The 26,594-nt window shown below is 54.0% G+C and overlaps 1 protein-coding gene across 1 annotated transcript; it reads left to right on the top strand.

Moving 5' to 3' along the window:
* Positions 1-1,889: 1,889 nt before the first annotated feature.
* On the top strand, positions 1,890-2,402 carry LOC129694806 (tubulin alpha chain-like; the record flags this gene model as incomplete). The annotated part of the gene is made up of 1 exon (XM_055631563.1): positions 1,890-2,402. A coding segment is annotated over one exon (309 nt), but the record flags the coding sequence as incomplete, so codon positions are not given.
* Between the last annotated feature and the right edge of the window lie 24,192 nt (positions 2,403-26,594).

The following is a 26,594-nucleotide window of genomic DNA, read 5'->3' on the forward strand; positions in this document are numbered from 1 at the left end:
AACCAGTAATTCCGTTCTCTCCTGTCACTAATGTCTCGCTAGAATTTAGAAGATTGAGTGCGGATCTTATAGAAACTTACAAAATTCTTAGGGGGTTGGACAGGCTAGATGCAGGAAGATTGTTCCCGATGTTGGGGAAGTCCAGAACAAGGGGTCACAGTATAAGGATAAAGGGGAAATCTTTTAGGACTACGATGAGAAAAACATTTTTCACACAGTGAGTGGTGAATCTGTGGATTTATCTGCCACAGAATGCAGTTGAGGCCACTTCATTGGCTTTATTTAAGAATGAGTCAGATGTGGCCCCTGTGGATTAATAGATCAGGGGGTATGGAGAGAAAGCAGGTACAGGATACTGAGTTGGATGATCAGCCATGATCTTAATGAATGGCGGTGCAGGCTCGAAGGGCCGAATGCCCTACTCCTGCACCTATTTTCCATGTTTCTATGTTTCTATGTAACGCTCGTTCAGTCCCATATTTTTGCATTACTCCTCCATGCGACTTGCCAGCACCAGCATCTTTGCGGTGGGGGGTGTGGGAAGGGGTAAGGCGGCGGATCGTCGGAGGTTGGGATCGATCCCGGGTCTACAGCGCTCTGGAACAGCTGCCTTCGTGGAACTCCAACCAAACTGGTGTCCCTCGGCTAAATGAGCACCGTTTTGTCTTTCATCACTCACTTATACACACTGCCTGTTAATCCATTGCCGACATGTTGACGTGACAAAACAATGGAGGTCGGTTTTTATTCGCTGCACCACTCGGCCACCTACCGGCAGCAGATGAATCTCATCTTGTATTCAGATTCAGATTCAGATTCAGATTCAGATTCAGATTCAGATTCAATCTTTATTGTCATTGTGCAGTGTGCAGTACAGAGACAACAAAATGCAGTTAGCATCTCACCCAGAAGAGCGAACATAGAATAATGAACAGTAATATATATATATATGTACAAACAGTAGCAGTAATGCGATTTTACTGGGGGCAGGAGTGTCCGGGGGGGGGGGGGTGGGGTTGACTGGCAATCATCAAGGTGCAGAGTTATGTTGTGTAACAGCCGCAGGGAAGAAACTGTTCCTGAACCTGCTGGTCCGGCAACGGAAAGACCTGTATGCCTCCCGGAAACAGACTGTGGCTGGGGTGAGAGCAGTCCTTGACGATCCTGAGCGCCCTTCGCAGTCATCGCTTGCTTTGGACAGACTCAATGGAGGGGAGCGAGGAACCGGTGACGCGTTGTGCAATTTTCACCACCTCTGCAGTGCTTTCTGGTCGGAAACAGAGCAGATGCCATACCATACTGTGATACAGTTGGTAAGGATGCTCTCGATGGTGCAGCGGTAGAAGCTCATCAGAATCTGAGGGAACAGATGGACCATCTTTAGTCTCCTCAGGAAGAAGAAACGCTGGTGAGTCTTCTCGACCAGTGTTGAGGTATTATGGGTCCAAGATTGGTAATCAGAGATGTGGACGCCCAGAAACCTGAAGCTGGAAACACGTTCCCTGTGACCCCTTTCCAGAACAAGGGGTCACAGTTTAAGGATAAGGGGAAAATCTTTTAGGACCGAGATGAGAATTTTTTTTTCACACAGAGAGTGGTGAGTCTTTGGAATTCTCTGCCACAGAAGGTAGTTGAGGCCAATTCATTCGCTATATTTTAGAGGGAGTTAGACGTGGCCCTTGTGGCTAAAGGGATCAGGGAATATGGTGAGAAGGCAGGTACAGGATACTGAGTTGGATGATCGGCTATGATCATATTGAATGACGGTGCTGGCTCGAAGGGCCGAATGGCCTACTCATGCACCGATTTTCTATGTTTCTGTTTCCTCCTCCGTCCCGTTAATCTGGATGCTTCCAATGTGTCTGCAACCAAACTAAACGGTGTTTCTTTCATCCACGCAGGTAAGCATAAACTACCAGCCCCCGACGGTGGTGCCGGGGGGCGACCTGGCCAAGATGCAACGAGCCGTCTGCATGCTGAGCAACACCACCGCCATTTCCATTGCCTGGACCCGCATGAACCTCAAGTTCGACAAGATGTACGCCAAGCGGGCCTTTGTCCACTGGTACGTGGGAGAGGGTCTGGAGGAAGGAGAGTTCCAGGACGCGCGGGAGGACATGGCGTCGCTGGAGAAGGACTACGGAGAAGTGGGCATCGATTCGGCGGATCTGTACAAGAAGGCGGAAGAGGAAGAGTGAATATCCAGAAAGACTTGTTTATTTTTTATTACTAATGTTGTGAATATAAACTATGAAATGTAATACATGTAAGAAATCTATTTTAAATTCAATTCGTCTTCCCTCCTAATTAACGCTATAATTTCGCTTGAGACTTTGGATTTTTATTTCAGCGTGCGAGCAGGCCATTCGCCCCACTGAATTGGCGCTGACCAGCAAAGATCCTATCGCAGAGCAAGATGGCTTACTCTCGCGCAAACGCGTAGGACGGTCATGGGCAGATTCATGGGTAATTATGGGAGGAAGGTGCGCGGCCCGGGGAGAGGAGGTGGGCGGCCCGGGAAGAGGATGTGCGCGGCCCGGGGCAGCGGGGAGAGGGTGGTGCGCGGCCCGGGGGCAGCGGGGAGAGGGAGGTACGCGGCCCGGGGGCAGCGGGGAGAGGGAGGTGCGCGGCCTGGGGCAGCGGGGAGAGGGAGGTGCGCGGCCCGGGGGCAGCGGGGAGAGGGTGGTGCGCGGCCCGGGGCAGCGGGGAGAGGGAGGTGCTCGGCCCGGGGCAGTAGGGAGAGGGAGGTGCGCGGCCTGGGGCAGCGGGGAGAGGGAGGTGCGCGGCCCGGGGAGAGGAGGTGGGCGGCCCGGTGGCCCGGGCAGAGGGGGTGTGCGGCCCGGGGAGAAGGGGAGAGGGAGGTGCGCGGCCTGGGGCAGCGGGGAGAGGGAGGTGCGCGGCCCGGGGCAGGGGGGAGAGGGAGGTGCGCGGCCCGGGGCAGCGGGGAGAGGGAGGTGCGCGGCCCGGGGCAGTGGGGAGAGGGAGGTGCGCGGCCTGGGGCAGCGGGGAGAGGGAGGTGCGCGGCCCGGGGAGAGGAGGTGGGCGGCCCGGGGCAGCGAGGAGAGGGAGGTGTGGGGCCCGGGGGCAGCGGGGAGGGGAGGTGCGCGGCACGGGCCGCCCACCTCCTCTTCCCGGGCCGCGCACCTACTGAAGTAAACCTCCCCGAAGTTGCGGGGAGGTTTACAATGTTTCTTATTTAATGTCCCTTGTCTAGTCTGAAATAAAGTTCATTATTGGATATAAAAATCAGAAGAAATATAATTGTGTGTGTTATATGATTATATAAATTTATATCACATTCATGTATGTGTGTTTATAAACATTTTATTCTTTAACAAGAATTAATAGGTATGAATTAACAGAATTATGAATCTAACCCTATATCACACACAAAAACTGTTCCCCCGCAATGTCAATTACCCTGGGACTCGGTTCGGGTCGGGTCGGGGCGGGGCAGGGGAAGGCCCCGGTGGATTGGTGCCCAGGGGTAGAGAGTGGGAACCCAGGGGAAGAATGTGTGTGTGTGTGAGAGAGAGAGAGAGAGAGAGAGAGAGACAGAGAGAGAGAGAGAGGGAGAGAGAGAGACAGAGAGAGAGAGAAACTCTCACAAAATACAGGATAAGTGACCACTATCTCGCTGTCGAAAAAGGCAGCGAGAAGAGATTCTGTCATCCGAGAGAATACAGAGAGGAGCGAGAGAGAGAGAGAGAGAGAGAGAGAGAGAGAGAGAGAGAGAGAGAGAGAGAGAGAGAGAGAGAGAGAGAGAGAGAGAGAGAGAGAGAGAGAAGAGAGAGAGAGAGAGAGAGAGAGAGAGAGAGAGAGAGAGAGAGAGAGAGAGAGATGGAGAAAGGGAGAGAAGGGGGATTGGGAGAGGGGCATTTCCATCCCTGTGTCTATCTAACCAGCGCCTATCCATGTGGCGGTGTGCCAGCAGTCAGGAGGAGTGGGCAAAGGCCTTGCCACAGAGCGGGAAGGTGAAGGGAAGGAAGTGAGGAAGCCAGCTTGAGGAAATAAAGGATGGAAGCTAGCTTGGTGGTTTAAGAAGAATACGAAGAATACAGCTTGGGGGAGTAAGGGATGGGAGACAGGCAGCTTGGGGGTGTAAGGGATGGGAGACAAGCAGCTTGGGGGTGTAAGGTGAATGTGAGGTAGCCAGTTTTAGGGAGTAAGAGGAATGGTAGGTAGCCTCCATGGGTGAGAAAGGGTTGTGGTGCTGCCAGCTTGGGGGGGAAATGATCGGAAGTAGCCAGATTGTGGAAGGGATAGGAGGTAGCCCACTTGGGTAGAAAACGGGAAGGGAGATACCTAGCTTGCGGGAGTAAGGGGAATCGGAGGAAGTCAGTTTAGGGAGTAAGGGATGGGAGGTAACCAGCTTTGGGAGGAGGGTAAGGGATATGAAGAAGACAGCTTTGGGAAGTAACAGAGATGGGTGGTAACCAGCTTGGAGAAGTAAGGGGAATAGGAGGAAGCCACCTTCGGGGAGTAAGGAATGGGAGGAGCGAGCTTGGGTGGTAACGGATGGGAGGAAGCCAGCTTGAGCGAATAAAGGATGGAAGCTAGCTTGGTGGAGAAAAGGATGGGAGGGAACCAATCTGGGGGAATGATGGATGGGGGATAGGCTGCTTGGGGGAGTAAGTTAATGGAGGTAACCAACTTGGGGGGGTTAAGGAGAATGAGAATAAGCCAGGTTGGGTGAGTAAGGGATTGGAGGAAGCTAGCTTGGGAGAGTAAGGGATGGGAAGTAAGTAGCCAGCTTTGGGGAATAGGACGGATGGTAGGTGGCCAGCTTGGGGGAGTAAGGGGAATGGGAGGTAGCCAGATTGGGGGGTGTAAGCGACGGCAGGGAACCTGCTGGGGAGAATAAGGGATGGGATGCAGTCATCCTATGGGTATAACGGAGTGGAGGTAGATATCTTGCTTGGGTAAGTAATAAATGGGACGAAGTCAGCTTGTGTGAGAAAGGGGTATGGGACATACCTCACTTGGGGGAGTATGGGGAATGGGCGGTAGCCAGCTTGGGGTGTAAGGGATGGTAGGATGCCTGCTTGGGGGAGTAAAGGGTGGGAGGAAGCGAGTTAGGGGGAGTAAAGGATGGGAGGCAGCGAGCTTGGGAGAGAAAGGGGGGTGGGATGAAGCAAGCTTGGGAAGTAAGGGATGATACGACGCCTGCTTGGGGAGGGAAGGATGGGTGGTAGCCATCTTGGGGGTGTAAGGGGAAGGGGAGGTAGACTGCTTGGGGGCAGTACGGGGAATGAGAGGTAACCAGCTTGGGGGTGTAAATGATGGGAGGAATGCAGCTTGGGGGGGGGGAGGAGAGAGAATGTGATGGGGGCTGTCAGCTTGGGTAGGATGGGATGCAGCCGGCATGGAGGAGAAAAGGGTCTGAGGTATCCAGCTTGGGGATATAAGGAATGGGAGGAAGCCTGATTGGGGGAGAAAGGGGCATCGGAGGAAGACGACTTGTGTAAGGGATGGGAGGTAGCCAGCGTGGTTAAGTAGAGAGATAGGGGGAATAGGGTGAGTGGGAGGTAGACAGCTTGAGGGAGTAAGGGGAATGGTAGGTAGGCTGCTTGGGTGAGAAAGTGTTGAGATGCACCCAGCTTGGGGAATATGATAGAAGGTAGCCAGATTGGGGAAGGGATCGGAGGTAGCCAGCTTGCGGGGAGAAAAGGGAATGGAAGGAATCGGAGGAAGCCAGCTTCGGGGAGTAAGGGATGGGAAGAGCGAGCTTGGCTGGTAAAGGATGGGAGGAAGCCAGCTTGAGAGAATAAAGGATGGAAGCTAGCCTGGTGGTTTAAGGAGAATACGAAGAATACAGCTTGGGGGAGGAAAGTATGGCAGGAAGCCAACATGGGGGAGTAAAGGATGGGAGACAGGCAGCTTGGGGGAGTAAGGTGAATGGGAGGTAGCCAGTTTGAGGGAGTAAGTGGAATGGTAGGTAGCCTGTTTGGGTGAGAAAGGGTTGTGATACAGCCAGCTTGGGGGGGGGATGATCGGAGGTAGCCAGATTGTGGAAGGGATAGCAGGTAGCCCGCTTGGGGGAGAAATGGGAAAGGGAGATACCTAGCTTGGGGAGTAAGGGGAATCGGAGGAAGTCAGTTTGGGGGAGTAAGGGATGGGAGGTAACCAGCTTTGGGAGCAGGGTAAGCTATGGGAAGAAGGCAGCTTGGGGAAGTAACATAAATGGGTGGTACCAGCTTGGAGAAGTAAGGGGTGGGGCAGCCAGCTTGGGGGAGTATTGTATGGGAGGTAGCCAGCTTGGGGGTGTAAGTGGAATGGGAGTTTGCCAGCTATGGGAGGGAGCAAGGGGATGGGAAGTAGCCAGCTTAGGGGTTAACGGATGCGAGGCAGCCAGCTTGGGGAGTAAGGGATCGGGAGGTAGCCAATTTGGAGAGTAAGGTGTGGGGGATAGTCGGCTTGCGGGAGTGAAGGGAATGCGATGTAGCCAGCTTGGGACATTAAGGAGAATGGGAGATGATGATTTTAGGGGATTAACGGATGGGAGATAGTCGTCTTCGAGGGTAAGGGAAGGGAGACAGGAAGCTGGGGGAGGGCTAACGGATGGGAGGCAGCCAGCTTGGGGGAGTAATGGGTGGGTGGCCGCCAGCTTGGGGGAGTAAGGGAAATAGGAGGAAACCAGCTTGGGGGAGTAAGGGAAATAGGAGGAAGCCAGCTTCGGGGCGTAAGGAATGGGAGGAGCGTGCTTGGGTGGTAACGGATGGGAGGAAGCCAGCTTGAGGGAATAAAGGATGGAAGCTAGCTTGGTGGAGAAAAGGATGGGAGGACACCAATCTGGATGAAGGATGGGGGATGGCCTGCTTGGGGGAGTAAGTGATGGCAGGGATCCTGCTTGGGGGGTTAAGGAGAATGAGAATAAGCCAGCTTGGGGTGTAAGAGATTGGAGGAAGCCAGCTTAGGTGCGTAAGGGATGGGGGGTAGCCAGCTTGGGGGAGTAAGGGATGGCAGGGTCCCTGCTTGGCAGGAGGGGTGAAGGATGGGTGCTATCCTGCTTGGGGGTGTAAGGTAAAGGTGAGGTTGCCAGCTTGAGGGAGTAAGGGATGGCAGGGATCCTGCTTGGGGGGTGAAGGTTGCGTGGTATCCAGGTTGGGGGAGTAAGGGTTTGGAGGTAGAAAGCTTTGGGAGGGAGGTAAGGCATGGGAAGAAGGCAGCTTGAGGAAGTAAAGCAGCTTGGGGAAGTAAAGCAGCTTGGGGAAGTAAAGCAAATGGGTGTTAGACAGACGATTTGGGAGTATTGGTTGGGAGGTAGACAGATTGGGGGAGTAAGGGATGGGATGCAGCCATCTTGAGGGAATAAAGGATTGGAGGTAGATATCTTGCTTGGGTAAGTAATACATGGGGGAAGTCAGCATGTGTGAGAAAGGGGTATGGGACATACCTCGCTTGGGGGAGTATGGGGAATAGGAGGTAGCCAGCTTGGGGTGTAAGGCATGGCAGGATACCTGCTTGGGGAGTAACGGATGTGAGGAAGCGAGCTTCGGGAAGTAAAGGATGGGAGGTAGCGAGCTTGGGGGAGTAAGGGGGATGGGTTGAAGTCAGCTTGGGGAGTAAGGGATGATAGGACGCATGCTTGGGGTGGGAAGGATGGGTGGTAGCCATCTTGGGGGTGTAAGGTGATGGGGAGGTAATCTGCTTGGGGCAGTACGGGGAATGAGAGGTGACCAGCTTGGGGGTGTAAGGGATGGGTGGTATGCAGGTTGGGGGCAGGGGTAATTGATGGGCGCTGTCAGCTTGGGTAGGATGGGATGCAGGCAGCATGGAGGAGAAAATGATCTGAGGTATCCAGCTTGGGGAAATAAGGAATGGGAGGAAGGCAGATTGGGGGACAAAGGGGAATCGGAGTAAGTCAACTTGTGTAAAGGATGGGAGGTAGCCAGCTTGGTTAAGTAGGGATGGGAACTAGACAGCTAGGGTGAGTGGAGTGTATGGGAGGTAGACAGCTTGAGGGAGTAAGGGGAATGGTAGGTAGCCTCCTTGGGTGAGAAAGTGTTGGGATGCAACCAGCTTGGGGAAAATGATAGGAGGTAGCCAGATTGAGGAAGGGTTCGGAGGTAGCCAGCTTGCGGGAAGAAAAGGGAATGGAAGTTAGCCAGCTTGGATGAAGTAATGGGAATGGGCGCTAGCCAGCTTGGGGTTTAACGAACGGGATGCAGCCATCTTGGGGGTGTAAGGGACGGTTGGTAATCAGCTTGGGGAGGGGGTAAGGGACGAATAGAAGGCAGCTTGGGGAATTAATGGAAATGGGAGGTAGCTGGCCTGGAGTAGTAAGGGATGAGAGCTTAAGGGGTCACAGCTTAAGGATAAGGGGGAAATCGTTTAAAACCGAGATGAGAAGAACTTTTTTCACACAGAGAGTGGTGAATCTCTGGACTCTCTGCCACAGAGGGTAGTTGAGGCCAGTTCATTGGCTATATTTAAGAGGGAGTTAGATGCGGCCCTTGTGGCTAAGGGGATCAGGAGGTATGGAGAGAAGGCAGGTACGGGATACTGAGTTGGATGATCAGCCATGATCATATTGAATGGCATGCAGGCTCGAAGGGCCGAATGGCCTACTCCTGTACATAATTTCTATGTTCTATGTTTCTATGAGAGGAAGCCAGCTTAGCGGAGGTGTGGGATGGGAGGAAGCCAGCTTAGCGGAGTATGGGACGGGACGAAGCCAGCTTGGCGGTGTAAAGCGAATGCGATGTAGACAGATTGGGGAAGGCAGTAAGGAGAATAGGAGATGGTGAGTTTAGGGGATTAACGGCTGGGCGGTAGCCAGCTTCGGGGCTAACGGATAGGAGGTGGCCATCTTGGGGTAGTAAGGGGAATCGGAGGAAGCCAGCTTGGTGGAGTAAGGGATGGGAGGTAGCCAGCTTGGGGGGCGGTGTGGTAAGGGATGGGAAGAAGGCAGCTTGGGGAGTAAAGGATGGGAGGTAGATAGCTTGAGGGAGTAACGGGAATGGGAGGAAGCCTGCTTGGGTCAGAAAGGGTGGTGATGCAGTCAGCTTGGGGATAAAAATGTTCGGAGATAGCCCAGATTGGAGAAGGTATATGAGGTAGCCATCCTGGTGGAAAAAATCGAAAGGGTACCCCTTGGCCTGGGGGAGCAAGGAGAATCGGAGACAGTGAGCTTGAGGGAGTAAGGGATGGGAGGCCGCCAGCTTGGGGGAGTAAGGGATGGGAGGCCGCCAGCTTGGGGGAGTAAGGGGAATGGGAGGGAGCAAGCTTCGGTAGTAAGGGACGAAAGGAGCGAGCTTGGGTGGTAACGGATGGAAGGACGTCAGCTTGAGTGAATAAAGGATGGGAGGGAGCCAATCTGGGGGAATGATGAATGTGAAGTAGCTTGGTGGACAAAATGGATGGGAGGTAGACAGCTTGAGGTAGTGACTGATCGGATGAGCCATCTTGGGGGAGTTAAGGGTTGGGAGGTAGCCAGCTTGGAGTTTAAGGAGAATGAGAAGAAGCCAGCTTGGGGTGTAAAGGAATGGGAGAAAGCCAGTTTGGGTGAGTAAGGGATGGGAGGGAGCCATTTGGGGTATAATGAGAATGGGTGGAAAAAACAGCTTGGGACAGTAAGGGATAGGAGGTAGTCAGCTTGGGGGAGTAAGGGAATCGGAGGAAGCCAGCTTGGGGGAGTAATGGACGGGTGGTAGCCAGCTTGTGGAGTAAGGAATGGGAGGTAGGCAGCTTGGGGAGTAAAAGGAAAGGAAGGTAACCACTTTAGGAGGGTAAGAGGTAAGATAAGAAGCCAGCCTGGGGAGTAAGGAATGGGATGCAACCAGCTAGGGGTTGAAAAATATCTGAGGCAGAAACCTGGAGAAGTGAGGGTTGGGAGGTAGCCATCTTGGGGGAGTAAGGGGGATGGGAATAAGTTAGATTGGGGAGTAAAGGATGGAAGATAGCAGCTTGGGGGAGTAAAGGGAATGGTAGTTAGCCAGCCTGGAGTTAGTAAGGGGAATGGAACGTAGCCAGCTTCGGGGAGTAAAGGATGGGAGGACGCGAGCTTCGGGGAGTAAAGGATGGGAGGACGCGAGCTTAGGGGAGTAAGGGGGATGGGATGAAGACGTAGCCAGTTTGGGTAAGTAATGGATGGGAGGAAGCCAGCTTGTGGGAGAAAGGGGTATGGGAGATGCCTCGATTGGAGGAGTAAGGGGAAACGAACGTTGCCAGCTTGGGGAGTAAGGGATAACAGGAAGCCTGCTTGGGGGGGGGGGGCGGTGGAGGATGGGTTGTAGCCAGCTTGGGGGAGTAAGCGGAAGGGGAAGTAGACGGCTTGGGGGAGTAAGGGGAATGAGTGGTATCCAGCTTGGGGGTATAAGTGATAGGAGGAATGCAACTTGGGGGGGGGGGCGGAAGATGGTAAGTGATGGGGGCAGTCAGCTTGGGTAGTAAGGGATGGGCTGCAGCCAGAATGGAGGAGAACATGATCTGAGGTATCCAGCTTGGGAATGTAAGGAATTGGAGGTAGCCAGATAGGGGGAGAAATGGGCGTCGGAGGAAGTCAGCTTGTGTAAGGGATGAGAGGTAGCCAGCTTGCTTAAGTAAGGTTGGGAGGTGAACAGCTTGGGGGAGTAAGGTGAATGGGTGGTAGCCACCTTGAGGGAGTAAGGGGTATGGCACATACCCTGCTTGGGTGAGAAAGTGTTGGGATGCAGCCAGCTTGGCAAAAATGATAGCAGGTAGCCAGATTGAGGAAGGGATAAGAGGTGGCCAGCTTGGGGGGGAAAGGGGATTGGGAGATACCTATCTTGGGGGAGTAAGGGGAATGGAAGATAGCCAGCTTGGGGGGTAACGGATGGGAGGTGGCCATTTTAGGGGAGTAAGGGATGTGAGGCAGACAACTTGTGGGGAGAGTAAAGGGATGGGGGTAATCAGCTTTGGGGAGTAAGGGAAATGGCAGTTAGTCAGCTTTGAGGAAGTAATGGGAATGGGCGCTACCCAGCTTGGGGTTTAACGTATGCGAGGCAGCCAGATTGGGGGTGTAAGGGACGAGTGGTAATTAGCTTGGAGAGGGGGTAGGGGTGGGTAGAAGGCAGCTTGGGGAAGTAATGGAAATGGGAGGTAGCCAGCCTGGAGTAGTAAGGGATGAGAGGAAGCCAGCTTAGCGGAGTATGGGATGGGAGGTAGCCAGCTTGGGGGTGTAAAGAGAATGCGATGTAGACAGATTGGTGAAGGCAGTAAGGAGAATGGGAGATGCCGAGTTTAGGGGATTAACGGATGGGCGGTAGCCAGCTTGGGGACTGACGGATAGCAGGTGGCCATCTTGGGGTACTAAGGGGAATCGGACGAAGCCAGCTTGGTGGAGTAAGGGATGGGAGGTAGTTAGGTTGGGGGTCGGTGTTGTAAGGGATGGGAAGAAGGCAGCTTGGGGAGCAAAGGATGGAAGGTAGCAGCTTGGGGGAGTAAGGGGTGGGAAGTAGATAGCTTGAGAAAGTAAGACGAAAGGGAGGAAGCCTGCTTGGGTGAGAAAGGTTGTTGATGCAGCCAGCTTGGGGATAAAAATGTTCGGAGGTAGGCAAGATTGGGGAAGGTATATGAGGTAGCCATCTTGGGGGAGAACATTGCATGGGAGGTAGTTAGCCTTGGGGAGTAAGGAGAATCGGAGGAAGCCAGCTTGAGGGAGTAAGGGATGGGAGGCCGCCAGCTTGGGGGAGTAAGGATAGGACGAACTCTGCTTGGGGGAGTAAGGGAGACGAGGAATCTAGCATGGGGGAGTAATGGGAATCGGAGGAAGCAAGTTTCGGTACTGAGGGACGAGAGGAGCGAGCTTGGGTGGTAACGGATGGAAGGAAGCCAGCTTGAGGGAGAAAAGGATGGGAGGGAGCCAATCTGCGGGAATGATGGATGTGAGGTAGCTTGGTGGAGTAAATGGATGGGAGGTAGACAGCTTGAGGTAGTAACCGATCGGAGGAGCCATCTTCGGGGAGTAAGGGATGGAAGGTAGCCAGCTTGGGGATTTAAGGAGAATGAGAAGAAGCCAGCTTGGGGAGTAAGGGATGGGAGGAAGCCAGCTTGGGTGAGTAAGGGATGGGAGGCAGTCGCTTGGTGTGTAATGTGAATGGGTGGAAACCAGCTTGGGGCAGTAAGGGATAGGAGGTAGCCAGCTTGGGGGAGTAAGGGAGACGAAGAAGCCAGCATGGGGGAGTAAGAGGAAACGAAGGCAGCCAGCTTGGGGGAGTAATGGACGGGAGGTAGCCAGCTTTGGGAGTAAAGGATGGGAGATATCAGCTTGGGGGAGTAAAGGGAATGGTAGATAGCCAGCCTAGAGGTAGTAAGGGGAATGAAACGTAGCCAGCTTGGGGGAGTAAAGGATGGGAGGAAGCGAGCTTAGGTGAGTAAGGGGGATGGGGTGTAGCCGGTTTGGGGGTGTAAGGGGAATGCGAGGTAGACAGATTGGGGTAGGCAGTAAGGATAGTGGGAGATGGCGAGTTTAGGGCATTAACGGATGGGAGGTAGCCAGCTTGTGGGATAACGGATAGGAGGAGTTAGCCATCTTGGGGTAGTAAGGGGGAATCGGAGGAAGCCAGCTTGGTGGAGAAAGGGTTGGGCGATAGCCAGCTAGCGGGGTAACCGATGGGAGGTAGCCAGTTTGGGGGTTGGAATGGGTGGGAGTTATCCAGCTTTGGGGCGGGTGTGGTAAGGGGTCGGACGAAGGCAACTTCGGGAGTAAAGGATGGGGGGGGGGGGGTAGAAGCTTGAGGAAGTAAGGGGATGGGAGGAAGCCTGCTTTGGTGAGAATGGGTGTTGATGCAGCCAGCATGGGGATAAAAATGATCGGAGGTAGCCCAGATTGGGGAAGGTATATGAGGTAACCATCTTTGGGGAGAAAGGGGAATGGGAGACACTTAGCTTGGGGGAGTAAGGAGAACCGGAGGAAGTCAGCTTGGGGGAGTAAGGGATGGGAGGCCGTCAGCTTGGGGAAGTAAGGGGAATATGTGGAATCAAGCTTCGGGTAATAAGTGACGAGAGGAGCGAGCTTTTTCAATTCAATTCAATTCAACTTTAATGTCATCGCACAAATACAAGTATCAGTACAACGAAATGCAGTTTTGCGTCAGACCGTAGTAGTTGTACGTAAAGAGAAAAAGACAAGAAAAAAAATAGAAAGAGAGAAGATACAGAATAATCAGGAAATACAGAATGATTAAACAAAAGGGGGACGGAGGGACCAGAGAAGTCTATCGTCGGGACTCTGAGTTCAGCAGTGTGATTGTGTTGTTATAGAAGCTTTTCCTCATCCTGCTGGTACGTGACCTGAGGCTCCTGTACCGCCTCCCTGATGGGAGGAGGGCAAACAGTCCATGGTTGGGGTGTGAGGGGTCTTTGATGATCTTCCCAGCCCGTCTCAGACACCGTTTTCGGTGGAGGGCATCCATGGCAGGGAGCGGGGCACCGATGATGTGCTGCGCGGTTTTCACCACCCGTTGTAGTGCTTTCCTGTCCGCAGCAGTGCAGCTGCTGTACCATACCGTGAAGCAGGTGGTCAGGATACTCTCTATGGTACAGCGGTAAAAGTTGGTCAGGATCTGGGGGGACAGGTGGGCTTTCTTGAGCCTCCTAAGGACGTAAAGGCGCTGCTGTGCCTTTTTGATCAGCTTGGAGGTGTTGAGGGACCAGGACAAGTCCTCCGAGATATGCACTCCGAGGAATTTATAGCTGGAGACGCGCTCCACCTCAGTCCCGTTGATATGGATGGCGGTATGACTGCCTCCTCTGGTCTGCCAGCTTGGGGAGGTAAGGGGTTGGAGGCAGCCGGCTTGGGGGAGTGAGGGATGGGAGGTAGACTGCTTGGGATTGTAAGGGGAATGAGAGTTTTCCAGCTTGGTGGTGTATGGGATGGGAGTCATGTAACTTGGACGGGGTGGGACGGTTCAGTGATGGGGAAGTCAGCTTGGGTAGTGAGGGATGGGCTGCAGCAAACATGGAGGAGAAAAGGATTTGAGGTATCCAGCTTGGGGGCGTAAGGTGAATGGGAGTTAATTACCTTGAGGGAGTAAGGGGAATCGGAGGATGTCAGCTTGGGGAGGGGGGGAGGGGATGGGAAGAAGGCAGATTGTGGAAGTAAAGGAAATGGGAAGTGGACAGCTTGATGGAGTAAGGGATGTGACGAAGCCAGCTTGGGAAGGTAGTCGGGAGGTATCCAGATTGGGGGTGCTATGGGAATCGGAGGAAGCCAGCTTGGGGAGTAAGGGGTTGGAGGTAGCCAGCGTTGGGGAGTAAAGGTTGGGAGGTAGCCAGCTTGGAGAAATGAAGGGGAAGGGAGCTTGTAGGTGTAAAGGATGGGAGGTAGCAGTTTGGGGGAGGGAGTAAAGGGAATGGTAGGTAGCCAGCCTGTGGCGAGTAATGGGAATAAGACGTGGCCAGCTTGGGAGTAAGTGATGGGAGGTAGCGTGTTTGGGGGTGTACGGGATGGGAGGCAGCCGCTTTGGGGGAGCAAGGGGATGGTAGGCAGGTAGCCATCTTGGGTGGGAACGGGAGGTAGCCAGCTTGGGGAAGCAAGGGATGGAATGAAGCCATCTTGGGTAATAAAGGATTGGAGGTGGACAGCTTGGATAAGTAATAGATGGGGGCGAAGCCAGCTTGGGGAGAAAGGGGAATGGGAGATACCTCGGTTGGGGAAAAGGGGAATGGGAGGTAGCCATCTTGGGGGTGTAAGGGATGGCAGGAAGCCTGCTTGGGTGAGTAAAGGACGGGAAGTAGCCAGCTTGGGTGAGTAAAGGATGGCAGGAAGCCTGCTTGGGTGAATAAAGGACGGGAGGTAGCCAGCTTGGGTGAGTAAAGGATGGGAGGTAGACAGCTTGAGGTGTAAGGGGTGGGAGGAATGCAGCTTGGGGTGTAAGGGGTGGGAGGAATGCAGCTTGGGATGGTATGTGATGGGGCATACAACTTGGGGAATAAGGGATGGGATGGATGCAACCAGCTTGGAGGAGAAAATGATCTGTGGTATCCAGCTTGGGAAAGTAAGGAATAAGAGGTTACCTGCTTGAGGGAGCAAGGGGATGGTAGGCAGGTAGCCATCTTGGGTGGGAACGGGGAATATTTGGTAGAGAAAGGGGAATGCTTGGTAGACAGCTTGGGGAAAGGGAACTAGCCTGCTTCGGGGAGGAAGGGATGGAATGCAGCCAGCTTGGGGAAGAAAACGATCGGAGGTAACCAAATTGGGGAAGGGATGGGAGGTAGCCAACTTGGGGGATAAGGAGAAATTGGAGGTAGCCAGCTTGGGGAGGGGAGGGAGGGGGTGGTAATCTATGGGAAGATGGCAGCTTGCGGAAGTATAAGAAATGGGAGGTAGCCAATTTGGGGGAGTAAGGGGTGACAGGTAGCCAACTTGGACAAATAAGGAGAATGGGAGATAAGGGGATTAACGGTTGGGAGATAGTCAGTTTGCGAGGGAGTAAGGGTTGGGAGGTAGACATCTTCGAGGACAAGGGATAGGAGGCAGCCGGTTTGCGGCAGTAAGGGATGGGAGGCCGCCAGCTTGGGGGAGTAAGGGGTATCGGAGGAAGCCAGCTTCAGGGAGTAAGGGATGGGAGGTGAGAGCTTGGATGGTAACGAATGGGAGGAAACCAGCTTGATGGAATAATGGATGGGAGGAAGCCTGCTTGGTGGAGTAAGCGATGGGAGGGAGCCAATCTGGGGGAATGATGGATGGGAGGTAGACAGTTTGGATGAGTAAGGGATGGGAGTTAGACAGCTTGGGGGTAGTAACGGATCGGAGGAAGCCAGCTCGGGGGATGAAGGGATGGTAGGTAGCAGGCTTGGGGTGTAAGATGAATGGGAGGAAACCACCTTGGTGGAGTAAAAGATACAAGGAAGCCAGCTTGGAGAAGTAAGGGATGGGTGACAGCTAGCTTGGGGGATTGTGGGATGGGAGATAGCGAGCTTGAGGGAGTAAGGGATGGGAGGTTGCCAGCTTGGGGAGTGAGGGGAATGGGAGGTAACTAGATTGGGGTGGTAATGGGAATGGGAGGTAACACGTTTGGGACAGTAAGGGGAATGAGAGGAAGCCAGCTTGTGGGGGGAGGGTGGGGGGAGTAAGCAATGGGAGCAAGCCAGCTTGAGAGAGAGAGGGTAAGGGATGTGAAGAAGGCAGCCTGGGGGAGTAAAGGATGGGATCCAGTGTGGGTGATTTAGGGGAACGTGAGGCAGCCAGCTTGGTGTGTAGTAAGGGATGGGTGGTCACCAGCTTGGGGGCGAAATGGGACACGGAGGATGTCAGCTTGGGGGAGTAAGGGACGGAAGGTAGCAGCTTGGTTGAGTAGGGATGGGAGGTAGTTAGCTTGGGGGAGTAAGGGGAATGGTAGGAAGACTGCTTGGTGAGAATGGAGAATGCTTGGTAGGCAGCTTGGGAGGGTAAGGGGACTGGGAGGTAGCCAGCTCGGGTGATTAAGGGTTAAGGCGAGTAGCCAGCTTGGGGTTAAGGGTTGGGATGCAGACGGCTTTGGGAAGAAAAGGATCGGATGTAGCCGGGTTGGGGAAGGGATAGGAGGTAGACATCTTGAGGGAGAAAGGGGAATGGGATGCAGCCAGATTGGGAAAGCAAACGATTGGGGAAGGGTGGCCAGCTTGGGGGAGAAAAGGGAAAGGGAGATTCCTAGCTTAGGGGAGTAAGGAGAATCGGAGGAAGTCATCTTGGGGGAATAAGGGAGAGAGGGTAGCCGGCTTGCGGGAGTGAAGGGAATGCGAGGTAGCCATCTTGGGTCATTAAGCAGAATGGGAGATCGCGATTTTAGGGGATTAACGGATCGGAGATAGTCAGCTTAGAGGGTAAGGGAAGGGAGTTAGCCAACTTGGGGAAGTAAGAGGAATCGGAGGAATCCAGCTTCGGGGAGTAAGGGATGGGAGGAGCGAGCTTGGGTGGTAGCAGATGGGAGGAAGCCAGCTGGAGGGAATAAAGGATGGAAGCAAGGATGGAAGCTACCTTGGTGGAGTAAAGTTGGGAGCCAATCTGGGGGTATGATGGCTGGGAGATGGCCTGCTTGAGGGAGTAAGGGTTGGGATATACCTAGCTTGGGGGAGTAAGGGGAGTGACAAGAAGCCAGCTTAGGTGAGTAAGGGATCGGATATAGTCAGCTGCGGTGAGTGAGAGAAATTGGAGGTAGCCAGCTTGTGGAAAAAGGGTTGGGAGGTTTCAAACTAAGGGTTGGGGGACAGACCGCTTGGGGGAGTAAAGAGAATGGTAGGCAGCGAGCTTGGGCGAGTAAAGGGAATGGGAGGTAGTCAGATTTGGGAGTAAGGGGAATGGGAGGTACCAGCTTAGTAGAGTAAGGGGAAGGCAGGTAGCCAGCTTGGGGGAGTAAGGGATGGGATGCAGCAATCTCGGGGCAATAAAATATTGGAGGTAGATAGCTTGGGTACGTAATAGATGGGACGAAGCCAGCTTATGTGATAAAGAGGTATGGGAGATACCACACTGGGGTAGTAAGTGGAATCAGAGGAAATCAGCTTAGGGGGCGAGTAAGGGATGGGCGGTAGACAGCATTGGGAGGGAGGTAAGGGATGGGAAGAATGCAGCTTGGGTAAGTAAAGGAAATGGGTGATAACCAGCTTGCTAGAAGTTAGGGATGGAGTGAAGCCAGCTTGATGGAGTATTGGATGGGAGGTACGCTTGGGGGAGTAAGTGTAATGGGAGTTTGCCAGCTTGGGGAGGGAGTTAAGGAATGGGAAGTAGCCAACTTGGGGGTTAACGGATGCGAGGCAGCCAGCTTGGGAAGTAAGGAATGGGGGTGGCCAATTTGGGTAGTAAGGTGTGGGTGGCAGCCGGCTTGCGGGAGTGAAGGGAATGCGATGTAGCCATCTCGGAACATTAAGGAGAATGGTAGATACGATTTTAGGGGATTAACGGATGGGCGATAGTCATCTTAGAGGGTAAGGGAAGGGAGGTGGGAAGCTGGGGGAGGGGTAACGAATGGGAGGCGGCCAGCTTGGGTGAGTAATAGCTGGATGGCCGCCAGCTTGGGGAAGTAAGGGGAATCGGAGGAAGCCAGTTTCGGGGAGTAAGGCATAGGAGGAGCGAGCTTGTGCGGTAACGGATGGGAGGAAGCCAGCTTGAGGGGATAAAGGGTGAGAGGTAGTTTGGTGGAATAAAGGTTGGGAGGGAGCCAATCTGGGGGAATGATGGTTGGGAGATAGCCTGCTTGGGGGAGTAAGGGGAATTGGAGATAGCCAGCGTGGGGGCGTACGGGATGGCAGGGAACCTGCTGGGGGGTGAAGTGTGGTTGATATCCAGCTTGGGGGAGTAAAGGGAAGGGGAGGAAGACTGCTTGGGCGAGTAAAGAGAATGATAGGTAGACTGCTTGGGGGTGTAAGGGATGGCAGGGAACCTGCTTGGGGGTGAAGGATGGGTGGTATCCAGCTTGGGGGAGTAAGAGAAAGGGGAGGTAGCCTTCTTGGGGGTAGTAAAGAGAATGAGAGGTAGACTGCTTGGGAGTGTAAGGGGAAGGGGATGTTGACAGCTTGGGGGTGTAAGGGATGGCAGGGAATCTGCTTGGGGGTTGAAGGATGGGTGGTGTGTCAGCTTGGGGGGGGGGATTAGGGGGAGGGGGGGCAGACTGCTTGGGTGAGTAAAGAGAATGAGAGATTGACTGCTTGGAGGTGTAAGGGATGGCAGGCAAAAATGCATGGGGGGCGGGGGGTGCAGGATGGGTGGAATCCAGATTGGGGGTGTAAGGGGAAGGGGAGGTTGACTGCTTGGGGGAGTAAGGGAAATGAGAGGTAGCCAGCTTGGGGGTGTAAGGTATGGGAGGATTGCAGCTTGGGAGAGGTTGGTGATGGGGGGAAGCCACCTTGGGAAGTAAGCGATGGGAAGCAGGCAGCATGGAGGAGCAATAAATCTGAGGTATCCAGCTTGGGGAAGTAAGGAATGGGAGGTAGCCAGCTTGCGGGAGAAAGGGGATTCGGAGATAGCCAGGGGGGTAGAAAGCTTGGTTGAGTAGGGATGGGAGGTAGACAGCTTGGGGAAAAGGTGATCTGAAAAGGTGTAAGGTGAATGGGATGTACCAAGCTTGAGATGAATGGTAGATAGCCTGCTTGCATGAGAAAGGGTTGTCATGCAGCCAGTTTGGGGAAAACATGATCGGAGGTAGATACCTATCTTGGTGGAGTAAGGCGAATCGGAGGAAGTCAACGTGTAAGGGATGGGAGGTAGCCAGCTTGGGGTATGGCACATAGCCTGCTTGGGTGAGAAAGTGTTGGGATGCAGCCAGCTTGGCAAAAATGATAGGAGGTAGCCAGATTGGGGAAGGGTTAGGAAGTGGCCAGCTTGGGGAACAAAGGGGGATGGGAGATACCTATCTTGGGGGAGTAGGGCGAATCAGAGGAAGCAGATTGGGGTAGTAAGGGATGGGAGGCAGTCAGCTTGGGGGAGTATGGGCTGCGAGGCGGCCAGCTTGGCGGAGTATGGGGAATGGGAGATAGCCAGCCTGGGGGGCAACGGATGGGAGGTGGCCAGCTTAGGGGAGTAAGGGATGTGAGGCAGACAACTTGTGGTGGAGAGTAAAGGGATGGGGGGTAACCAGCTTGGGGAGTAAGGGAAATGACAGTTTGCCAGCTTGGATGTAGTAATGGGAATGGGCGCTACCAAGTTTGGGGCCTAACGTATGCGAGGCAGCCAGATTGTGGGTGTAAGGGACGAGTGGTAGTTAGCTTGGGGTGGGGGTAGGAGGTGGGTAGAAGGCAGCTGGGGGAAAGTAATGGAAATGGGAGGAAGCCAGCCTGGAGTAGTAAGGGATGAGAGGAAGCCAGCTTAGCGGAGTATGGGATGGGAGGTAGCCAGCTTGGGGTGTAAAGAGAATGCGATGTAGACAGATTGGGGAAGGCAGTAAGGAGAATGGGAGATGGCGAGTTTAGGGGATTAACGAATGAGATGTAGCCAGCTTGGGGGCTAACGGATAGGAGGTGGCCATCTTGGGTAGTAAGGGGAATCGGACGAAGCCAGCTTGGTGGAGTAAGGGATGGGAGGTAGCTAGCTTGGGGGACGGTGTTGTAAGGGATGGGAAGAAGGCAGCTTGGGGAGCAAAGGATGGAAGGCAGCAGCTTGGGGGAGTAAGGGTTGTGAGGTAGATAGCTTGAGAAAGTAAGACGAATGGGAGGACGCCTGCTTGGGTGAGAAAGGGTGTTGATGTAGCCAGCTTGGGGATAAACATGTTCGGAGGTAGCCCAGATTGGGGAAGGTATATGAGGTAGCCATCTTGGGGGAGAACAGGGCATGGGAGATACTTAGCCTTGGGGAGTAAGGAGAATCGGAGGGAGCCAGCTTGAGGGATTAAGGGATGGGAGGCCGCCAGCTTGGGGGAGTAAGTGATAGGAGGAAGTCAGCTTGGGGGAGGGAGTAAGGGAGACGAGGAATTCAGCATGGGGGAGTAAGGGGAATCGGAGGAAGAAAGCTTCGGTAGTGAGGGACGAGATGAGCGAGCTTGGGTGGGAACGGATGGAAGGAAGCCAGCTTGAGGGAATAAAGGATGGGAGGGAGACAATCTGCGGGAATGATGGTAAGGGGATGGGAGGGATGATGGTAAGGGATGGGAGGCCGCCAGCTTGGGGGAGTAAGTGATAGGAGGAAGTCAGCTTGGGGGAGGGAGTAAGGGAGACGAGGAATTCAGCATGGGGGGTAAGGGGAATCGGAGGAAGCCAGCTTGGTGGAGAAAGGGATGGGCGGTAGCCAGCTAGCGGGGTAACAGATGGGAGGTAGCCAGTTTGGGGTTGGAATGGGTGGGAGGGATCCAGCTTTGAGGCAGGTGTGGTAAGGGGTCGGACGAAGGCATCTTGGGGAGTAAAGGATGAGGGGGTAGAAGCTTGAGGAAGTAAGGGGAATGGGAGGAAGCCTGCTTGGGTGAGAATGGGTGTTGATGCAGCCAGCTTGGGGATAAAAATGATCGGAGGTAGCCCAGATTGGGGAAGGTATATGAGGTAGCAATCTTTGGTGAGAAAAGGGAATGGGAGATACTTAGCTTGGGGGAGTAAGGAGAATAGGTGGAAGCAAGCTTCGGGTAATAAGTGACGAGATGAGCGAACTTGGGGAAGGAAGGGGTGGTAGGCACCCGGCTTGGGGGAGTGAAAGGTGGGAGGTAGACTGCTTGGGGGTGTAAGGGGAATGAGTTTTCCAGCTTGGGGGTGTATGGGATGGGTGTCATGCAGCCTGGACGGGGGTGGTAGGCTATTCAATGATGGGGAAGTCAGCTTGGGTAGTGAGGGATGGGCTGCAGCCTACATGGAGGAGAAAAAGATTTGAGGTATCCAGCTTGGGGGAGTAAGGTGAATGAATGGGAGTTAGCCAGCTTGAGGGAGTAAGGGGAATGGTACGTAAGCCTGTTTGGGTGAGAAAGTGTAGGGATGCAGCCCGCTTGGGGAAAAATGATAGGAGGTGGCCTGCATGGGGGAGAAAAGGGAATGGGAGATACCTATCTTGGGGGGGAGTAAGGGGAATCGGAGGAAGTCAGCTTGGGGAGGGGGGTAGGGGATGGGGAGAATGCAGGTTGTGGAAGTAAAGGAAATTGGAGGTGGACAGCTTGGAGGAGTAAGGGATGGGACGAAGCCAGCTTGGGAAGGTAGTCTGGAGGTATCCAGGTTGGAGGTGCAATGGGAATCGGAGGAAGCCAGCTTGGGGAGTAAGGGATGGGAGGTAGCCAGCGTTGGGGAGTAAGGGTTGGGAGGTAGCCACCTTGGAGAAAGTAGGGTTGGGAGGTAGCCACCTTGGAGAAAGTAAGGGGAAGGGAGCTTGTATGTGTAAAGGATGGGAGGTAGCAGCTTGTGGGAGTAAATTGAATGGTAGGTAGCAAGCCTGTGACGAGTAAGGGGAAGAAGACGTGGCCAGCTTGGGAGTAAGTGTTGGGAGGAAGCGTGGTTGGGGGTGTACGGGATGGGACGCAGCCGGCTTGGGGGAGTAAAGGGAACGGGAGGGAGCCAGCTTGGGGAAGCAAGGGATGGGATGAAGCCATCTTGGGTAATAAAGGATTGGAGGTAGTCAGCTTGGATAAGTATTAGATGGGGGCGAAGCCAGCTTGGGGAGAAAGGGGAATGGGAGATACCTCGGTTGGGGAAAAGGGGAATGGGAGGTAGCCATCTTGGGGGTGTAAGGGATGGCAGGAAGCCTGCTTGGGTGAGTAAAGGACGGGAGGAAGCCAGCTTGGGGTGGTATGTGATGGGGCATGCAGCTTGGGGAATAAGGGATGGGATGGATGCAACCAGCTTGGAGGAGAAAATGATCTGTGGTATCCAGCTTGGGAAAGTAAGGAATAAGAGGTTACCTGCTTGAGGGAGCAAGGGGAATGGTAGGTAGGTAGCCAGCTTGGGTGGGAAAGGGGAATTTTTGGTAGAGAAAAAGGGGAATGCTTGGTAGACATCTTGGGGAAAGGGAACTAGCCATCTTCGGGGAGGAAGGGATGGCATGCAGCCAGCTTGGGGAAGAAAAGGATCGGAGGTAACCAAATTGGGGAAGGGATGGGAGGTAGCCATCTTGGGGGAGAAAGAGGAATTGGAGGTAGCCAGCTTGGGGAGGGGAGGGCGTGGTAAAGAATGGGAAGATGGCAGCTTGCGGAAGTATAAGAAATGGGAGGTAGCCAACTTGGGGGAGTAAGGGGTGACAGGTAGCCGGCTTCGGGAGTAAAACGGAATGCGAGATAGCCATCTCGGGCAATTAAGGAGAATGGGAGATTAGGGGATTAACGGATGGGAGATAGTCATCTTGGGAGGGAGTAACGGTTGGGAGGTAGACACCTTCGAGGATAGGAGGCATCCGGTTTGCGGCAGTAAGGGATGGGAGGTGAGAGCTTGGGGAAGTAAGGGGAATCGGAGGAAGCCAGCTTCAGGGAGTAAGGAATGGGAGGCCGCCAGCTTGGGGAAGTAAGGGGAACGGAGTAAGCCAGCTTCAGGGAGTAAGGGATTGGAGGTGAGAGCTTGGATGGTAACGAATGGGAGGAAACCAGCTTGAGGGAATAAAGGATGGGAGGAAGCCTGCTTGGTGGAGTAAGCGATGGGAGGGAGCCAATCTGGGGGAATGATGGATGGGAGGTGGACAGTTTGGAGGAGTAAGGGATGGGAGTTATACAGCTTGGGGGTAGTAACGGATCGGAGGAAGCCAGCTCGGGGGATGAATGGAATGTTGGTAGCAGGCTTGGGGTGTAAGATGAATGGGAGGAAACCACCTTGGTGGAGTAAAAGATACGAGGAAGCCAGCTTGGAGAAGTAAGGGATGGGTGACAGCTAGCTTGGGGGATTGTGGGATGGGAGATAGCGAGCTTGAGGGAGTAAGGGATCGGAGATTGCCAGCTTGGGGGAGTAAGGGTAATGGGAGATAGCGAGCTTGAGGGAGTAAGGGATGGGAGGTTGCCAGTTTCGGGGAGTAAGGAATGGGCGATACCCATCTTGCGGGAGTAAGGGATGGGAGGTGGCAGTTTGGGAGTGCGAGGAGTTTGCCAGCTTGGGGAAGTAAGGGTAATGGGAGGTAGCTAGATTGGGGGTGTAAGGGGAATGGGAGGTAACAAGTTTGGGACAGTAAGGGGAATGAGAGGAAGCCAGCTTGTGGGGGGAGGGGGGGATAAGCAATGGGAGCAAGCCAGCTTGAAGAGGGAGGGGGTAAAGGATGTGAAGAAGGCAGCCTGGGGGAGTAAAGGATGGGATCCAGTGTGGGTGATTTAGGGGAATGTGAGGCAGCCAGCTTGGTGTGTAGTAAGGGATGGGTGGTCACCAGCTTGGGGGCGAAATGGGACACGGAGGATGTCAGCTTGGGGGAGTAAGGGACGGAAGGTAGCAGCTTGGTTGAGTAGGGATGGGAGGTAGTTAGCTTGGGGGAGTAAGGGGAATGGTAGGAAGACTGCTTGGTGAGAATGGAGAATGCTTGGTAGGCAGCTTGGGAGGGTAAGGGGACTGGGAGGTAGCCAGCTCGGGTGATTAAGGGTTAAGGCAAGTAGCCAGCTTGGGGTTAAGGGTTGGGATGCAGACGGCTTTGGGAAGAAAAGGATCGGATGTAGCCGGGTTGGGGAAGGGATAGGAGGTAGACAGCTTGAGGGAGAAAGGGGAATGGGATGCAGCCAGATTGGGGAAGCAAACGATCGGAGGTAGAGAGTTTGAGGAAGGGTGGCCAGCATGGGGGAGACAAGTGAGAGGGAGATACCTAGCTTAGGGGAGTAAGGGGAATCGGAGGAAGTCAGCTTGTGGGAATAAGGGATGGTTGGTAGCCGGCTTGCGGGAGTGAAGGGAATGCGAGGTAGCCATCTTGGGCCATTAAACAACATGGGAGATCGCGATTCTAGGGGATTAACGGATCGGAGATTGTCAGCTTAGAGGGTAAAGTAAGGGAGTTAGCCACCTTGGGGAAGTAAGGGGAATCGGAGGAATCCAGCTTCGGGGGAGTAAGGGATGGGAGGAGCGAGCTTGGATGGTAACGGATGGGAAGAAACCAGCTGGAGGGAATAAAGGATGGAAGCTAGCTTTGTGGAGTAAAGTTGTGAGGGAGCCAATCTGGGGGTATGATGTATGGGAGATAGCCTGCTTGGAGGAGTAAGGGGAGTGACAAGAAGCCAGCTTGGGTGAGTAAGGGATCGGATATAGTCAGCTTCGGTGAGTGAGAGAAATTGGAGGTAGCCAGCTTGTGGAAAAAAGGGGTGGGAAGTTTCAAGCTTAGGGGAGTAAGGGTTGGGGGGCAGCCAGATTGGGGGAGTAAAGAGAATGGTAGGCAGCGAGCTTGGGCCAGTAAAGGGAATGGGAGGTAGCCAGATTTGGGAGTAAGGTGAATGGGAGGTACCAGCTTGGAGGGGTAAGGGGTGTGGCAGGTAGCCAGCTTGGGGGAGTAAGGGATGCGATGCAACCATCTTGGGGTAATAAAATATTGGAGGTAGATAGCTTGGGTACGTAATGGATGGGACGAAGCCAGCTTATGTGATAAAGAGGTATGGGAGATACCTCGCTTGGGAGTGTATGGGGTATGGGAGGTAACCAGCTTGGGTGTGTAAGGGATTGGATGATGCCTGCTTTGGGGGGGGGGGGGGGGTTAAAGGATGTGAGAAGGCGAGTTTGGGGAGTAAAGGATGGGAGGAAGTGAGCTTGGCGGATTAAGGGGGATGGGATGAAGCTAGCTTGGGTGAGTAAGGGGTGGAGGGTAGCCAGCTTGGGTAGGTAATGAATGGGCGGAAGCCAGCTTGTGGGAGATAGGGGATTGTGAGATACCTCGCTTGGGGGAGTAAGGGGAAGGGGAGGTAGCCAGCTTGAGGGCGTAAGTGATGGCAGGGAAACTGCTGGGTGGGGGGGGGGGGGTAAGGCTGGGTGATACCCAGCTTGGGGGAGTAAGGGGAAGGGGAGGTAGACTGCTTGTGGTGTATTGATGGCAGGGAACCTGCTTAGGGGGGGGTGGTGAAGGGTGGGTGCTATCCAGCTTGAGGTGTAAAGTGGAAGGGGAGGTTGCCAGCTTGGGGGAGTAAGGTTAATGGGAGGTAGCCAGCTTGAGGAAGTAAGGGATGGAACGTAGAGAGCTTGGGGTTGTAACGGATCGGAGGTAGCCAGCTTGGGGTGTAAGGGCTGGGAGGTAGCCAGCTTGTGGGTTTAAGGAAAACAAGAAGAAGCCATCTTTGGAGAGGAAGGGATGGGAGACAGTCATCTTGGGGGAGAAATGGATGGGAGACAGTCAGCTTGGGGGATTAGGGTGAATGGGAGGAAGCCAGATTGAGGGAGTAAGGGGAATGGCAGGTAGCCTGCTTGGGTGCGAAATGGTTGTGATGCAGCCAGCTTGGTGGAAAAATGATCGGTGGTAGCCTGATCGTGGAAGGGATAGGAGGTAGCCAGCTTTGGGAGATGGGGTGGATTAAGGAATGTCAGATACCTAGCTTGGGGGAATAAGGGGAATCGGAGGAAGTCAGCTTAGGGGAGTAAGGGATGGGAGGTAAACAGCTTTGGGAGGGAGATAAGGGATGGGAAGAAGGCAGCTTGGGGAAGTAAAGGAAATGGGTGGTGACCAGCTTGGAGAAGTAAGGGATGGGGAAGCCAGCTTGAGGGAGTATTGGATGGGAGGTACGCTTGGGGGAGTAAGTGTAATGCGAGTTTGCCAACTTGGGGAGGGAGAAAAGGAATAGGAAGTAGCCAGCTTGAGGGTTAACGGATGCGAGGCAGCCAGCTTCGGAAGTTAGGGATGGGGGTGGCCAATTTGGGTAGTAAGGTGTGGGGGATAGTCGGCTTGCGGGAGTGAAGGGAATGCGATGTAGCCAGCTTGGAACATTAAGGAGAATGGGAGATACGATTTTAGGGGATTAACGGATGGTCGATAGTCAGCTTAGAGGGTAGGGGAAGGGAGGTGGGAAGCTGGGAGAGGGCTAATGAATGGGAGGCGGCCAGCTTGGGTGAGTAACGGTTGGATGGCCGCCATCTTGGGGAAGTAAGGGGAATCGGAGGAAGCCAGCTTCGGGGAGTAAGACATGGGAGGAGCGAGCTTGGGCGGTAACGGATGGGAGGAAGTCAGCTGGAGGGAATAAAGGATTGAAGCTAGCTTGGTGGAGTAAAGGTTGGGAGGGAGCCAATCTGGGGGAATGATGGGTGGGAGATAGCCTGCTTGGGGGAGTAAGGGGCATGGGAGGTAGCCAGCTTGCGGGAGTAAGGGATGGCAGGGA

Source organism: Leucoraja erinacea, unplaced genomic scaffold (genome assembly GCF_028641065.1).
Source record: "Leucoraja erinacea ecotype New England unplaced genomic scaffold, Leri_hhj_1 Leri_804S, whole genome shotgun sequence".
NCBI lineage: Eukaryota > Metazoa > Chordata > Chondrichthyes > Rajiformes > Rajidae > Leucoraja > Leucoraja erinaceus.